The sequence below is a fragment of the Dermacentor silvarum genome, chromosome 1 (genome assembly GCF_013339745.2).
Source record: "Dermacentor silvarum isolate Dsil-2018 chromosome 1, BIME_Dsil_1.4, whole genome shotgun sequence".
Lineage (NCBI taxonomy): Eukaryota > Metazoa > Arthropoda > Arachnida > Ixodida > Ixodidae > Dermacentor > Dermacentor silvarum.
Genome location: NC_051154.1, coordinates 72,935,753 through 72,954,190, shown reverse-complemented (window position 1 = coordinate 72,954,190; position 18,438 = coordinate 72,935,753). Strand labels below are relative to the sequence as shown.

Here is an 18,438-nt window from a genome sequence, read left to right as displayed (position 1 = left end):
CTCCATATTTGTTGACCTATCTAAGGCCTTCGACACTATTAATCACACAATTCTTTGCACTAAGCTCGAAGCCATTGGAATAACAGGTCCGCCACTACTTCTAATCCGCAGTTACTTACAAGATAGGAAACAAGTCGTTAACATTTCTGGGTACTACTCTAAAGAAGCTACTACTAATATAGGTGTACCGCAGGGGTCCATATTAGGTCAACTACTTTTTTTAATTTATATTAATGATCTGCCTAGTTGCCTCTCCTCTTCAAAGTGCATTCTGTACGCTGATGACACTACTATATTTAATTCTAACAATTGTGTAAAAACACTAACAAGTAAACTAAACGAAGATATTCTGTCAATCTCCGCGTGGTGTGAACATAATAAGCTGCAGATTAACCATAATAAGACCAATTTTGTCGTCTTTACATCGCATCAGAGATCGCCTGAGCACCTTCAATCCATTTCCATCAACAATCACCTAATCACTGCAGTTCATCATTGCTCCTATTTAGGTGTGGAATTCGATCGCCACCTTAAATTTCACCTTCACATAGCTAACGTAAAAAAGAAAATGGCATATAGAATACGCGTTCTAATTAAAGCACGGCCATATTTCTCATTTTCTACTCTGATGTCGCTGTATTATGCTTTTGTTCATTCTCATATAAACTATAACATTGAATCATGGGGAAACACTTATAGCAGTCACCTAATGTCATTGCAAGTCATTCAAAATCGAGCTATTCGTATAATAACATTTTCATCTCGTAGCATTAACGCTAGTGAGTTATTACACGCTCATAATATTTTGAATGTGACTGATCTTGTTAAATACAACCTGGCCATTTTCATTTTTAGGGCAATAAACAATAATATTCCAGTAACCATCATACCACCGACGTCTCTTATGAATACAAATAATACTAGATTTGCAGAGAATATGAACTTTATTTTACCCAGCGTTCGCACCAACTACGGCAAGCAGTCATTACACTTTTCAGCTTTATCTCTCTGGAACACATTACCATTTCCTTTAACATTGTTAAAATCTCACAGGTTTCATACAGAACTTAAGCGCTTTCTTTTAGCTTTATCCGACTCTCATTTTTTAGTGTAGTATGTTTTTTTTTTCTTTTCTAACTTTTTTTTAAACTTTAATCGTGTTTCTCTATTTCCTGCATTCTTTTCATCTCCTTGGAAATGGACCCTTTGTAGTTCTCCCTATTATTGTCTAAACTGCAGCCTTGTTCTTATGCATTAAACTGCTGCATTTTTTTATTTTTTATTTTCATTTATGCCTTGTCTTTTAAAACCTGTATTATCGTAAACTTTACATGTTGCCATTGTTTGTATTAATAATTCTTGTCATCATGCATAGGAGGTCCCATTTCAGTTTTTAACTACGGGACCTCCTTCTGTATATACTTACCATGTAATTAACCCCGTTTTTGTATTGAATAAACTGATTCTGATTCTGATTGGCGCACGCACATCCAGTCTGACCGCACTGCGTGATGATGCTCCCTCTATGCTGCACTATTTTAGTTTGTTCTGGTTCTCTTTCATTTCAAAGCTTTTTCACGTGCAGTGCATACCAGAGAGAAAAGGAGAGAGCTTTGCACTAGGCGCAAACATACACACAGATGCCTATGCACGCACACATTATGTTCACCACTGAAAACACAGGGCTCTCACTGTTTCGCTAACTTATACCACTATCACACGGGCAAACTAAAGTGCACTTTCAGCAAGTGCACTTCAGCGCATTGAGTGTCATTTTGGTGGCGCGCTGCTACACGGGAATGAAAAGCGTTCTTTCGAATTGCTGGCAATGGCGATCGGGAGTCAGAAGGCAACGCATACATAATTTAACTTAAAAATGCAGGCACAAAAACAGTGCGTTATTGTTAGAAACAGCATTTACAATCAACCTAAGTGCAAGTGAAGGAATTCATTGCAGCCTCAATAACAACATTAATCATCACGAGCCAAGAGCAAGACAGCATCGAATCCAAGGTGACTTGAACAGTAACCAGTACAAACGACATGTTCCGCTAAACAACTGCAAGGCCATTACCCGGCGTGGTCGTAACAGCCCGTAAGCAAGAGCAGTATCGAGCTGTTTTTCTTTTTTTTTGCAGTGCGACATTTTATTACCCTGTAAGGTTAGCAATTTAAACAAAATGTTATTAAAAACTACTCCTGACTCAGCTTCCAAAGTTTTTTCTTTTTTTTTAACACATTGCTAACGAGGCTACACACATTGCCGCCGCGAAGTGCGTTTGCCGAACACACTCGCCGACAAGTGCGCTCTGCAGTAAATGTCACTAAAGGCTCATGCACACTAAGCTGACACGACACCGATATTGGTCTGCCGACTGTTGGTGACAGCGTTCGTTTTTTTAAACCGTTGGCCACAGCGCTTTTTGTCCTGTAAACTGCTGTCGCCAACAGTCGGCAGACCAAAATCGGTGTCGTGTTGGCCTAATGTGAACGAGCCTTAAGCATTCCCGTGTGGCAGCCTGCGAATGACACTTGCGGCGGAATGCACTCGCTCCACCAAAGTGCACTGAAGTTTGCCCGTGTGACAGGGATATTAAATTCTGGGGTTTAATGTGCCAAATTGTGGCACGCTGTAGTGGGGGACTCTGGATTAATTTTGACCACCTGGGGTTTATTGAAGTGCACCTAAATTTAGGTACACAAAAGATTTGCATTTTGCCTCCAAAAAGATGCAGCCGCCACAGCTGGGATTTAACTTGTGAACTTGAACTTAGCAGCTCAACGCCATATCCACTGGGCTACCGCAGTGGGTTTTAAGTGCTTTGAAGCATCTGATGTCTTTGTTATCTGAGCAATAATTTGAAGCATTTGGCACTGTTTTTGGCTGCTTGACACAAACGTTCATCCCGAAGATGTGCTGTATCAGGACAGTTTGTGCATCTCAATTTTTGCAGGAATCAGCCCTGTGGTCCATGTGGCCACATCTCACACATGTCAATATACCATGTCATGACCTGACCTATGGCCATACCTATGGTATCAATAGCAGCGATCAGAGTTTGGTACATAAAACCTGACACCTTGAAGGTATGCAGCACAGTATTTCAGAGAGTTGTTGATTTAAAATTAAGTACTTATTTCAATGTCTTGTCTTCTAATTATTGTTTTTTGTGCTTCACAAATGCTCACTGCCCTCAGAGCTTCAGTTTCAGCATCTGTGCAACTTCAAAAGCTCATTGCCAGATATCATGCCTTTTTCTTAGTTCAGCTATTGGTGTGTGCTGCTAAGGAGCCAGTATGCGCTGCAATATTTAGAACTTTTGTCTGTTTTTTTCTTTTTTCAATAATTTACTCCTACCTCAATAAGCAAGTTGGGAGAATGAACCTTTCCTTGCCATGTACTTGCTACCTCACAATTATTCATTGGCTCGGCACTGAAGTGCGGTGACATTTCTTTTAGCAGCATTTCACTCAGGAACATGACGACCAAGAACTTCATAAACTTGTCGCTTAAGTTTTAAGAAAACGTAATCAGCTACGTCTGCACAACCCTCCTTTTTGTTGTTGTTAGGGATGTGCAAATATTTGAAACATTTGAATAACGAATCGAATAGTGTCCTATCCGATGCAGTCTTGGAATCGAATAGCCGTTATTCGTAAATGTGAGTATTTTCTAAATACTTTTCAAATATTTCAAAACTTCAACTGCCGCCAAATAAACATAAAATTGGAGCAAAATTACAGTAACTTTTCACCCCCGCGGGTATAGTGCAGACATAAAACATGGTAACTTGCATAGTGGAGCAGGCTATGTCACTTCAGTAGTCATACTTTACAGGCTGTATAGCAATCATTTGCATTCTCTGCAGAGCCCTGTGAATGCGAAGAAACTACTTGTTTGCTTCTAATGCTCCATTTGTGCTTTTAATAAACAACGCCTCATAACGTACCATTTAATAACAGCAACTTGCCAGCTTTAACAATACTGGGATGTGCACATCGTTTATCAATAATTATGAAAACGGCTGTTCCTTATTTAAAAACTATTATAATACTTTTAAAATAGTTTCCAAATAAGGAACAGCCATTTTTCACAATTATTATAAAACGATGTGCACATCCCAGGTATTGTTAAAGTTAGCAAGCTTATTTTGGTCTAAAAAATCACTATTTGCACCCCCCTAGATGTTGTAGCGGGTATTCACAGGAGTGCCCATAGGCATAAAAAAAATATGCTTAGTAGCTATGCTGGCCACCCACCTCAAAGTCCAACCAAGCAGAGAATGAACAAAGACTAGACGTACATAACTATGCATCTAGCCAAGACATGCTAGCTGCACAATATTAACCTTCACCTTCAGGATAGCAGGAAGGATAAGATAACAGAAGACAGGACTAGTTTGGGAAAGTATACAGGAAAGGCACAGTGATGAGAGAGGTATGAAAACATGACCAGGTCAATCTAATGGTGTAGTCTACGTTAATCGAAGGCCAAAGTGGAGCGTCGCCTACATACGTCGTCAACATTCATAAAATGCTTGGCCTCAGCTACACCACATTACATGCAAAATAGAGACAAGGGTAATTAAGAGGGTAATCAATCAATAACGCTTTGACAAGGGGACTTGTCTCCTTGATAGCAAGTCCCCTTGTCGAAACAGCTCCAACCTGAGGACTCCATTGTTTGACCTTCCTATCTTCCTGTGAACCCTTTTATCTTGTTCAGACAAGGGCAATAAATTACTTTACTACATGAAGGTACATAGATGCAAAAAATTGTTTTTAATGTATTGCTATTTCGACAAACACGTTTTCCAGTCACACGAAATCAAAAATAAGTTTAGTGTACTTAAAATTAATACAATGACACTGACATTAACAGTACCCAGTGGTGGAAAAGCTTTTGTGGAGCAGCTTTTGTAGCAGGAAAAATGAGCATGTGTAGCAGACATTGGTTTTTGTAGCACACACTTTTGGGTCCTTACACAAGGTGCAAAAACAACCTAGGATCCCATGCCTTCTCAGTTGAATCTAAAACACTATAAAAATGCAAATAATGCAGTCTAGGAGCTAGCAGAACACAGAAAAAGATTTATTTACGCATAAGACTTGATAAGTTCTCAAGAGTGCTACGTAAAGTGTGCCAAATACTTGTTGAAGAGGGTATTTCCGATCACAATTTAATATTTTATTCATGGAATATAATTGGTCATAAGCAGAAAGATCAATCAGATAGATACTAATGTGCTAAAGGAATTTGCTCAAGCAGATGATGTAGGAATCGTAGACTACTTGGAGTCTCGTCTCAACGTTCCCGTGGACGATATTATAGAGTTAAACCTGGATATAACCAAATTGACCAATTCCCGAAAAACTTCGTTATAAAGAGGATTTCGTTACATGCAGGTTCGGCACAAAAATTTGAAAAAGAACGCTTACCGTACTTACTCGATTCTAACGCGCCCTTAATTGTAACGCGCACCCGTTTTCCGTGACCAAAAGAGGTAAAAAAAAATACTTTACAGTACCGCGCACCTCATACTTGCATACAGAAATACAACTATCGCTCAAGATTTACTCCCAATACACTAAAGTTGCGATGAACAAAAAAAGTCCCAGTTTCACCCGAAAGGCGAAGCATCGATTGCGACAGCAAATTAGCAGATAGCTATACGAAGTAAGGATAGTAGTTTTAGGATATTAGTAACCAAAGAGTGGCGCTGCCAGAGCAATGAAAAAAAAAAACTTTTTTTTTTTCTTTCGGCAACATCAACTGGAAAAGGAGAGTGCCGGCTTGGCGGGCTATGCCAGCTGCAGCAAGCGGCGGGATCAGGTTTGAATGAAGGGAGGGGGAAAAGTCACGCCCATGGCGGCAAGATCGCCGGGTCGAGGGATGCAGGCCCGCCTCGCACATGCTCGCACGCACGCACACGTGACCTCGCTCTCGCCTCGAAGTCGCCGTGAATTCGAGCGCGAAGCGCGCCGCCACCACTTCGCATTGGTGGCGGCGCCACCACTTCGCCGCCACCACTTCGGAGAAGGTGCTTCCGGTTGTTGCTCGCACAAAAATGACAAAATTTGGGGCGAAATCTCTGGGTTGTCGGCAAGGAAAATTCGTTATTTCGAGGGGGTCTCCCGCTGCCACTTCGTTACGTAAAGGTCTCAAATACATGTGCTTTTATGGAGTAACGGCAGGAAATAGAAAAACTTTGTTATATCCAGGAATTCGTTATATGGAGGTTAAAGGAAGCCTTAAAGGAACTCGGCATGGGACACTGGAGACAGTAAAAGCAGCTGCGACGGCCTCACTGAAGGAGGTTCCCGTTGACGGCTTCCAGAGTGCCTTCAATGATTGGGTGAAGCGTCGGCAACGGTGCATCGAAGCAGGGGGAGAATACTTCGAAAAGTTCTGAAAAGATTGTAAACTTATATTGAATATATTCCAGGACGTTTTGGGACAGACCCTGTACAAAGAAGATCTGTAAGGCTTATTTTCAGAAAATATAAAAGATCAGACTCCCCCTCACAACTGATGAGGACAAACAAAATTGCTACATTGGAAACACGCAGGACTAATGTTGTCAACTAATGTTGTTCTACAACAGTCTCTCCAGAAAAATTTTATTACATCATCCAGATTATGTGAAACCTTCTTCTGCCAGGAGAGCAAGACATACAACTGAACATTCACTGACACCAATTTTCAGAGGAACCAATTTCTATGACCACAAATTTTCTCCCAGGACCTTGAAAGATTGGAATGAATCACCATCCAGTGTGTTTAATTCAAAAATTTTCTGCAAGAGTTAAAATGTTTTTTTCAGTTACCAGAGAAAAAAAAAAAAAAATTTTCTATGTTACAAAATCATTAATGTTACGTTGTCTATGCCTGTGCTATATATTTTCCACTTCTATGTTTATGCTCATTTGTGTGATATTTTGTATGTTTCTCTAGATCTTGTCTATGCCTGTGCTATATTTTGTCAGTATGTTAAGTACAGTTAAACCTGCTCATAACGAACCTCCATATAACGAATTCCTGTAAATAACGAAGTTTTTCTATTCCCCGCCGTTACTCCATAGAAGCACATGTATTTGAGACCTCTACGTAACGAAGTGGCAGCGGGAGACCCCCTCGAAATAAAGAATTTTCCCCGCTGACAACCTAGAGATTTCGCCCCAAATTTTGTCATTTTTACGTAAGCAGCAACCGGAAGCACCTTCTCTGCCACGACGGAATGCGAAGCAACAGCGTCACGCTTGGCACGCTCGAATTCACGGCGACTGCGAGGTGAGAACGAGTGCACATGTGCATGCGTGCGAGAGGCGGGCCTGCATCCCTCGACCCAGTGATCTTGCCGCCGCAGGCATGAACTTTCTCCCTCCCTTTATTCAAACCTGATCCCGCCGCTTGCTGCAGCTGGCCTAGCCCACCAAGCTGGCAGCTCCTTTTCCAGTTGATGTTGCCAAAGAAAAAAAGATTCCCCCCCCCCCCCCCCCCCAACGCGCTGGCAGCGCCACTCTTTGGTTACTGCGCAAGTCTGTGCGCTTCACTTCACTAACCTGACACTAGGTGACACTATAGGGGCGCTTATAGTAACGCCATTGACTTTAGTTTATAGTCCGATGTAAGGCGAGCGCGCAAGCTACGTCACGTTGGCGAAAACGACCCCCTCTATAGTTGAGCGCCCCGGCGCAGCCAACGTAACCGGCGGCTTCCGCCGGGCCCGTTGGCTCCTGACCCATTTGCGTGTTGGTCGTGCCAACTGCGCCGACCCACAACGATATTTCGCGCGAAGAAATAAAGGCACCCACGCTGCTTCGCCGACGGTCGCAAACAGCTGTTCAAAGTGGCGCGCGGGCTTGGGATCGTTCTGCGCATGCTCTGAAGATAACAGCCGACGGCGCGCGCCTGGAGTATAGAGGAGATGGCGTTTCGGCTGCCGCAGCGCAACCAGCGTAGCATGACTGGCCGCAAACGACGCTGGTCCACACGCTGATATCGTCAAACTATAAACAGGCCTTATACGACGCCACGCCGCCATTGGGAAGCGGTAAGAATCGAGTAAATGCAGCGTTTCATTTTCGAATTTTCGTTCCGAACCTGCATATAACCCATGCTCGTGCTGAACCTGCATGCTCCAACCTCCTCCCTCCCGCAATACCATCCCGCTTTCCTCCTCCGTGCGCGATTCGGCTCACCGTCGCACGCTTTCACTCGCACATAAGGCATACGGCGCACGAAGACGATGTTGTCGCCTTTGGACTTTATACGTAACATCGCTGCGACCAAGATTGCAGAAATGTGCCTGGTGTGCCTTATCATTGCTATCGCAATTATGTAGGAATGACATCCATACGCTTGCATGTGACCCGTGTTCATGGAGTGAAACGTCACTAATTTTTTTAAATCTTATACCGAACGAACAGGTGCGTCTTCTACACCAATACGTTTTGTTTTGTTTTTTTCGGAAGAACTGCCATCTTAAGGAGGGTGCAACTTGAAGAAAGGTGCGAGTTATAGCTCGCAAAATATGGGTACAGTGTAATACGGGCGAACGAAAGCCGTGAACGAAACCGAAACCATCGTCCGGGAAATCGTTGCGATGGCGTGGAGGCAACTGTTGAGACGTACAAAGGCGGTCAATGAAGTGTGAACTTTACGAGAGAACGCATTTCGCGCCGCAGTTACAGCATTTTTCGTGCATTGCGGCCGATGGCTAACTCAAAGCGCGTGCCCAGCCGATTGCGAAACACTCGCTTCGCGGCACATGAACCGTCGCAATGAAGCAGTTTGAATTATCTCAATTTCATTGCATATTTATCACAAAGTCGGCAAGCTTGGCAAGCTTGCGCTTACCGGAAGCTTTATTTCCAGAAGTCGGTCAGCCTGGATTTCTTACGCTTCACGGCAAGCAAAGGCATTACGCGAGTCCCACAGTCTGGTAAAAGAGCCATCGCAATGTCATTATAACCGAGAAATTTCGCGGCTGGTCGGGCGTTTTGGTGCAGCTCAGCGCAAAAATACGAAATGTATCAAAATGGCGCAATTGGCGCAGCTGCTGCACCACTGTTTATGTACCTTTGTGTGATATTTTGTATGTTTCTCTAGATCATGGGTTCTCAAAGTGGGTTCCGCGGAACCTATGGGTTCCGCAGGCCCCTGCTCGGGGTTCCGCGAGCCACTGATAAATTTTCCCTGGTCCCGCTCTCGACAAGTGTCTAAAACGGCGAACACGAGGAGCGCTTGATCCAAAGAACCTCCATTACCCATGCCCGAGTGTCAAAAAGCGCATCACAGTGCGTAACAGCAGCGCGCGAACTGCGCAATAAATACGCAAGCAGCGTGTAGCCGCCCAACCTCTGAGAACGGGCAGCGCGCCTAAGCTTTCGCACTTGAATCTCGGAGGCCGTAACTTACCACCATGCGCCTTTCTCCTATTTGTAGATAGGGTAGGTTCCGATAGCGTGCGAAAAAAAAAAAAAAAAAAAAAAAAACCACTCTGAGCACCGCAAATGCGCGCCGCAGAAGAGCAAGAACGGCGTAGCGTCCAACCGAAACGAAGCGGCGCAGTCTGCATCGCCGTGGTCCTCAGCGGTAATTGTACGCGGCACGTGACTGACAGCAAAGCCGAAGCGCTTCGTGCCTAATTGTGCCTTTAAAGCCTTTATTCTTGCGTTTATCGCCGCGCGTAACACCGCGTTGGCGGCTAGCCGCGTGCCTATGTAAGTGCGTAGTCGCTATCTCTGATCGCGTCGATAACCACCGCAGTTTCGTCCGCAGCGGTTGCGGCAAATAGTAGTTTCGTTTTCACTCGATGCGCGCGTCGGCTGCGTGCCTTCACAACTGCGTAGTAGCCTCCCATGGCAGCGTCGATAGCGACCGCAGTTTCGTCCGCACTTCTTGCCGCGAAAGGTAGTTTCGTTTTGACTTGGTGCGTCTGTCAGCCGCCTGCCTTCTGAACCGTAAAGTGGCCGTCCGTGATCGCGTCGATAGCGGCCGCGGTTTCGTCCACACTTCTTGCAGCGAACGGTAGTTTTGTTTTGACTTGGTGCGTGCGTCAGCCGCCTGCCTTCTGAACCGCAAGGTCGCCGTCCATGATCGCGTCGATAGCGGCCGCGGTTTCGTCGACAGCGGTTGCGGCAAGCAGTAGTTTCGCTTTTACTCAGTGCAAAGCTGTCGAAGATAAAAAGCACCGGCTACATCGCGATGAACGGACAATTTGTTGGCGAGCAGCTGAGTGGCGAAAAAATAATCGGGATGTGCCCCCGGTTGGTGCAAAGCGCGTCTCAGATGAAAACGCGCGCCGCGAAGGATGTCAGCAGCGGCGACGCTGCTAGTGCTAATCAGTCATGAGATGAAGAGAATTTCAGCTTCCGCACTGGTCTTGTGCTAAATAGAAACAAGATTTGACGATTCATTGAGTAAATAAAAGCGTGTTGACGTAGTGCAGCATTTGTTTGTTTTCTTGATACCCTCGATAATTCGGTTAAATCGGGGGGGGGGGGGGGGGGGGTTCCTTGGCACTTTATGGAGCTTAGCAGGGTTCCTTGGGATGAACGTACCTGAGAACCCCTGCTCTAGATCTATGTATGCGCCTACTGCTAGGGCTAATTGACCTGCAGTACATATAAATTTAAAAAATAAGAATAAACAGGCAAAAATTGTTCATGCCTTTATCAAGTTAGCGTAATCTATTTTTTATGTGCCTCCTGGTTTGCTAGAGCCTCCGACAGCTTCTTGTCCCGGAAGAGAGCTTGACCACTCTTGATGGCAAAAAACATTGTGCCTTCATTTACTTTTTGAAGTGTAGTTGGGCATGGCTCAGCATCATCTTGGCTGAATTAAGTTCCATTTGCAGTCTTACTTTTTCTGCTAAAGTGCCTAGTTCTAGGTGGAATGAATACAGGCATTCCTTTGGCCCCATTATTGAACTTTAATCTTGCAAAAAAAAAATTGTGCGGCCACAACATTCATATGGGGACAGATTACCAGCGAAGCTAGTTAGGCTGCATACATGGGCTGCATACATTATAAAATCATACATTTTTTTCATACGGCCCCACACTACGACGACACAAGCACCGCAGCAGTCACAGCCCCTTTCATGCATCTGCTGTAACTGCTGCTGCAGCCGTGCTGGCACCTCCGACTCGCGTGCCGTTATAACCACAGAAGCACCATCCATTTGCACAGGCGGTGTCGCCACAACCGCTGCTGCAGCTGTGCTGGCACCTCCGAGGCACAAGACATTATAACCACAGAAGCGCAGGCCACGTCGCTACACTCTTTCCCCCTCCCATTATTTGTCAAACAGAATTTAAAACAAATTAAGCGCATGAAGGCCAACTTGCTACACTAAGTGCACTTTTATATATATATATATATATAGTGCTTCTCCTACAGCACCGAATTTACGTGGTTCTATTTGGACTCAAGATATTAAACTTATTTTTGAAAGTTGGTGGAGTGTTTGATGCCTGCTACCTCCACCGCGGGTCGGCCAGCTATTGCACTATCTCCAAGATCGGCCCATGCATTCCTGTCCATGCGCCGCGATAGGAATGTAAGCTGGCCGAAGGTCTCAGAGTACTGCGTTATTTAGCGGAAGTCTAGAAAGCACGCACCAAGAAACAAATACAGTGTAGACCGCTTATAACGCAAGTCCCCGGAGTCGCGAATATCCGCACTATAACCAAAGCAACAATTTTCAAGGCCCGCACATATGCAAAACATGTGCACCGAGCTGCCACATGTATACAACAGTCGAGGAATGCGGCTAGAACGTTTGCATTCAATTTACAGTCGAATCTCGTTAATTCGAACACGCTTAATTTGAACTGACGCTGTGGTCCCGTCAAAGTTATGTGTATTCCAATGGGCAAAAACGCCTGGTAATTCGAACACGAAATCATTTGCGACGGTTAATTCGAACATACTACGCACCGACAATGCGCTCGACAGCGCGCCAAATCACGCGGCGGTGCCTCCGACCGGCATTGCTCTGGCAGCGCCGTAGAGTAAAAGCTTAGAAGAGACCCCTCAATGTCGCGTGCGAACCAAAAAAAAAAAAGAGAGAAATGTGGCGGAGATTTCACCCTCTCTCAAATGGCAATGTTGTGCCGGAACATGCAGACGTCTCAGCCACACTACCGTAGCCACGCGTAGAAAATGGCAGTGAACCCTTCTTTATGCTTCTACTTACTAGTCCCTCACCTTCCTCCCTCACCTTCCATGGTCTCCGCGTGCACCCGCCGTGCCGGCGCGACTCGCTCCCTGAAGTTTCGTGTACTGCCGCTATCGGGAAGCGAGCGTTGGCCGGCGTGGGCAGTTTCGAGGCCCTCGCTCGCTAAGCGCACTGCGATATTTCACGACTCGCACCGTTCGTGCATCGTGTATGGTGCACGAATAATTCCGGTGCCGGTTTGAGGGGAGCGTTCGCCATCTCAGCTTACTTCCGTACTCCCACGCAGCCACACTGTAATCAGTATTTCACCCCCTGCAACTTCACTATCAGTGATATGCGCACACATGGTGCTATGGTAAAATTAACGGGACTCTGAAAAGACTATTATATCCAGTCCTGCACTATAAGCGGTTACGTTATAAGTGGTCTATACTGTACATTAGCACTTGTTGCACCAAATTGGAATTCGTTTTTCTCAAACGAACAAAGTGACAGCCCACTTTGTTAGTTTTGCCGACCCAGGCCCAGCAAACATAACAGATGCCAATTCGTAACCGGATATGACAAACCGCCATACATGCACAAACATGAGGCTTAAGTTGCAGCTTTGTTTTCACAACTGCTACCGCCAGACCTATATAGAACCCTCAAGAACCAATTTTGGAGCAGACATGATGCAATTTTTGCCAAAATTGGGCTTTTGTAGCAGCATGTTACAGCAATTCCACCACTGGGGACTCTCGCCAGACCTGGTGGAAAATTTGGTCATACACTAAGTTGTTAAGTGCCATCCAGGAAGCATTCTACCACAAAAATTTTAGAAAATGGTTGTGCAGTAGCCGACATGCAAGCAAATAAAATGTTGCCAGGCCTTAGTATGAGGAGGCATGCTTCCCTCCCCACAGCAGAGGCTCTCTCCCCTTGTCTCAACCAGCACCAAGTGATGTTAATCTCCCACCTTTTCTCAGTGAAGCCGAGGGCCCACGTGACATTTACAGTCAACGTCCAATTTCTCGGACTCCTAGGTGCCATGAAAACATTAGAAAAATCCGGCAGCCCAAAAAAATGATTGCATACCTTTTACTGCCCCCAAGGGCTCAAATTGCCAGAGGCATGTCCAAAACAGCTCTGAAGGCCTGCCGGTATACTTATTAGGCATATCGGTGCTCATACTGTGACAGAAGACAGCGGGTGTACGCATGTGTAATTAAGGAATACAGACTGTCCTATGACAATTGCCCCTTCCCACTCTTGGTATGCTTCACTGCAATACATCACGTATGTTTCGCCACGTAACACTGCTGTGTTGAGGCGAAGCTGGCTGTCAGAAACCGGCATTATGAAACACGCCGTGCTTTCTGAGCTTCGAAGCCATTGGCGAGGATTACAAAGGCGGAATTGGCGCCATGGCCGACAGCGGCGAATTGTTTCAATGAAAAACACACCACCGAACAGCAAGAAGCTTGGTAGCGAACGTCGAAGCATCTAGGCCTAGTGTTGCCAAGGTGGTGGCTACGGCTGCCAGCGGATTTGCGCGCTAGAGCGCTACTTCAAAGCGGCGACATGATCAAAATGGTGGCGGATGTGGCTTCGATTAATGGCGTTTCGGATCTGCGCTCACAGCAAAAAGTCCGGAAAATCGGACGGCGAAGGGTTCTTGCGTCCTCAATTTCGGACGTTCCTATAGCTTAACATTTACAGAGACAGATTTGCATGCTCCTTGTTTCATAAGAATTCCCGAGCTGTTTGCACTGCTGCTGGCTATTTGCTCAATCTGCAAGCTCTACAAATTATGCGGAAGCATCACACAGGCGACATCACTGCTGGTGAGGTGCCAGTACTTCGAGAAAATGGGCACACAAGCTTTTGTTTGAAGTTTGAGCTGTTTTTAAAGCATACATTGGTGTAATACAGCTGAACCCACTTACAACTATACTCAAGTGCTACGAAAATTTCATTGTTATAACCGGGTTGCATGAAAAAAAAAATCAAAATAAAGAGATGGCATAGCTGTCGTGAGAAAACTATAATGGTGGGGAGGCCAGTGGCCCTTCCCACCACCTTCCTCTATGCTAGAACAACTGCGCCGAGGCATCGCTTGAGTAGTCTCAAAAGGGGCCTTTTAGACGAACAGACGGTTGCCGCGGCAGCGTCTCAGCGACAAAATATTCAATGAATATACAGTTAACCTGAGTGACACAACATTGCAAGTTATATAGCTAAAAAATTTAAATTCTGGGGTTTTACATGTCGCAACCACGTTTTGTATGAGGTCCGCTGTAGTGAGGGACTCCGGAATAATTTTGACCTCCTGGGGTTCTTTAAAGCGCACCAAATGCACGGTACACAGCTGTTTTCACATTTCACCCCCATCGAAATGCGGCCACCGGGGCCTGGATTCGATCCTGCACCCTCGCGCTTAGTAACTACGCCATCACGCCGGGTAAGTTATATGGCTGACACAAAAAAGGTTTCCAGCTGCGGACTAGTATTCCATGTCAAACAATATTAGTACAAGCTCGACATAAGCATACACCAGCAAACTGTCCACCTGACAATATTTTCTGCATACCTTTTGCTGTGAAGCAATGTATGTGCACTCTTTCCCTGTTTTCTCTTCACATTGCTTGCCTTTGCCGCAACTGCTCAATGTCATCACTACTTACTGTTCCACTGCTCAATGTCATCAAGCAACCTTTCATTCAACCTTTGTGCGCTAGGAAACAGTAGAACGCACTTCAACAACAAAAGCTGGCAAGGCTGCCTTCATGTGTGCCAAGACATTCAGTAAAACATGTCATGGGCATTGTCCAGAAGGCATTAGTCTCTCTGGCACAGCATGCCTTTCGTTTTATATGAAAACTGCAAAGACAGCTTGGCAGAAGTTGGCTACTATGAGCGTTAATGCATTAACCCTTTAGGTACCCTCTAACCATTCAATTCATGAAAGTGAAACATCCATAGACTGGTTGTGCCAGATGGCACGACAAAGCTTATTGACTGAAGTTGAAGTTGACATGGCGAACCGGTGCAAAAAGTCTGCATGCTTTATGAACAACACAGAAGTTCAAGAATTTCTTGTGAAGTCCAATTCAGAGGACTTCAATGCTGATTACAAGGTGTCTTCAAAGGACAGTGATAGTGACAAAGAGGCCATTTTGCTCGAGGAACACAAATCATCCTGCTTTATATCATGAATTAGGATACTTAACCCCGTATTCAGAAATGCATCTCAACTTGAAGCCCAAGTTTGACTTGATTTAACCGACGCCTGTCGTGAACGCACCGAAGGAAACGCACTGAACGTCTTGGGCAAGTTCATGCCATGTGTCATTTATATCAAGTCAAGCATGGGCTTGAACTTAAAATGTATTTCTGAATACGGGGGGTAAGTCCATTTTTGTTTGAATTCCAAGATTTAGAAATTTGGAAAGTGTATCAAGATATTGCCAATAAATAGCCCTTGAATTCAAAGCCTGCTAATGTGTGTTTTAGACAGAAATGAAATGTTTTGTATTTCAGAAGAATGCCCAGCACCTAAAGGGCTACAGAGTCTAAAGAAACACTGAGGAGACTCACGCGCTGGGAATCTGCAAAAAGAGGAGGAACTGGCCGCCTTCATAAGGGCTGTCTGGAGGCCCTGCAATAGCTGCCTGCCAGTGGGCACACAGAGGGTCCAGCGGCAGTGCCCCAATGCCCTCGGGAGGTTCTGTCTGCAACAAGCGCAGCTCCTGCTGCAAGCGCACAGTACGCCAGGAGCCCTCAGGGCCCCAGTCGTAAGCACGGCCCCTGGGGCCTTCCCTGAGCTCCTGCAGGCACCGCCGGCATGGTGCACTGGCCACCCTGCACGCACCAGCACGGTCTCTTCAGCAATGTTGTCATGCAAAGAGGAAGAGCCCTACAAACCAACGTATGCATTGTTGCTCCTGAGTCAATGACACAATAAATTGAAGTGCAGCACCAGTAACAACGTGGAAGATCTGCCACCGATTTTTCATCAGAAAGAATACTGCATGCCAGCTGTACAACAAAACTCGTATACACAACTAGAAAGCTGTATTACATGCTTAAGAACAGCAAGCAACAGAGATTGTGGAAGGACATGAATTCCAATGCTATCAGGTTACATGGCAATAAGATTGCAAAACCCCAACTTGGAGCACTGCGGATACATGACCCCTTTCTGCTACCTGCATTGTCCCACCAGAAAGTATCTGTCCCACAAGCCATCACACAGCAGACAAAGGTCTGCTGTGAGGTGGCTGCAGATCTGCACAAGCTGATCCAACAGCTTCTTTCTGATGCTTCCCGTGAGGTGGTACGTAGCCCAATTGCATAGGCAAAGCCACAGTGAATGTGTAGCGAGGCCTCCAGAATTGGAAGCGCATGCAAAATCTCAGGAGCCATTTTGCACAATTCGTTCTATTTTCTGCTGCATGGCATCACACAGTGAGTCTTACCAGGTGGGCAATGGAAAGGGATGCAGGTCATACAAGTTGTACAATGCAGCAATAATGTTGCTAGTTGGCACTGGAGATTACATTAGGCAGTTTCACTTTTAAAAAAATGTCTGAGAAATGAAGCAGTTTTGTTGAAAGTCAGCACAGCAATGGAAGGCACCAATGTACGAAAACGATTAATGCGCACTGAAATGCAGGAAAGTCAATAATATTCTCTCAGTAGAATCAATCAATTCTTGCGTCCCCCCTTAATGTTGCCAACGGAGGAAACAGAAGAAAGTATACAAAACAGGGTCTATATTCAAACTTATCTTATGAACAGTGTTTCCTCGTTTTCTGGTAATTGGGCACCCACCACTCATGTTTACAATTAGAGTGATAACCAGGTAACTGCTATGGTGATGGAGAGTTTGTGCATAGAGGCCCTGTTTTGCATAATGAAAGAAATGTTTACAACCACAAATTTCAATAATTATATACTTTCTGGGTCCTGATGTCTCAGACCTGCACTGTAGGTTATCAGGGAAAGTGTATTGGAAGGCTCCACAATTTGCATTGAGTGTTCCATGCTGCAAAACGTGTGCAATTTTGAAGAAAAGAAATTTTATACCAACCAGTCAGTATGCTTTAACACATACAGGTTGTCTGAGCTATCATGCACCGAGCTTTAAAAAAATCCGGATCATCCTACATGAATTAGACTAAGTGTATGTTGTTCGGAGTGCAGCTGAGAAACTGCCAGTAATTTTTTATTCTCGACACCCAATTAGTAGTTAAAAGTAATCACCTAACATTTCAATTGTTGTTATACTTGTGAAACTGTCAATTAAAGAGTTGCAGATGAGACGGCAAAGTGAGATGCTTCCAGATAGGTACACATTGCATGTTTATTTTTTACAGCAAGGAGAGAGAGCCCAGAAGATATTAAAACATCATGCAACTACGCGCCCACATGTATGGGATAACAGAACCATGCAACAGTCTCTGTGGCAGATCAAGCTGTTCATCTCAGGCTTGCCGCTCAGGGCAGCGCATTTCCTTGACGTTGGTACGCAATAATCACAGGGATCTGAGGACTTATTGTAGAAAGAACATGCGTGCTGTTATCATTGCCACTCGACGCAGTAACAGATGAACAGCATGCTCTTCCACAGAGACCATTTGATGGCGCTGCCATGCTGTGCGTGCCGGAACATAACAACTTTTTCATATTTGGCATGCTTTCTCACTCTGTGGAGAAAAAACACAATAGGTAACTTGCGGGAAACATCTCCATTTTACGTCTATTACAGTAATCTACAACTCCCGGTTGACATCTTGACAATTGAAACAACAATAGTTGACATCTTGACAATTGCAACAACAATTAAAAAGCTAGATAATTACTTTTTAACTAATAAATTCAATATCGGGGAATAAACAAAAAAATCCAAGGACACCTAAGCACTTCTTATGAGTTGTGAATGCGAAAGCATTAATGTCCAATTAAATGCCACTGAGTGGTCCTTCAAGTTATGAACTCCTGAAGGGCAAGCAAGTGCATTGAGATACTTGGCCAACACCTCCTAGATAGCACAAGGCCGATGCCCTTTGATCCATAAAGCCATGTTACATTGCCCGACTGCCATAGAATCTACTGGGAACGCTCCCGAGTAAGTCACGGTGATTTTGACGTCGCCACTTTCATCATGCCGGGCTTGGCAATGAAAATTTCAGTCCAAGTAGCATGACGTGATAAAGCAGAGTGCCCAGGCCTGCTATCTAGGAGGCATTGGATTAGCGCATTTTGA

At 45.0% G+C, this 18,438-nt stretch overlaps 1 protein-coding gene across 1 annotated transcript in view; it reads right to left on the bottom strand.

The window, feature by feature from the left end:
• LOC119465819 (uncharacterized) overlaps nucleotides 1-18,438 on the bottom strand; it is a 45,821-nt gene that overhangs the window by 13,920 nt on the left and 13,463 nt on the right. Inside the window, exon 5 of the mRNA XM_037726296.2 lies at nucleotides 15,768-16,031. Coding sequence (XP_037582224.1) covers nucleotides 15,768-16,031 — 264 coding nt within the window. The remainder of the gene's footprint in view (nucleotides 1-15,767; nucleotides 16,032-18,438) is intronic.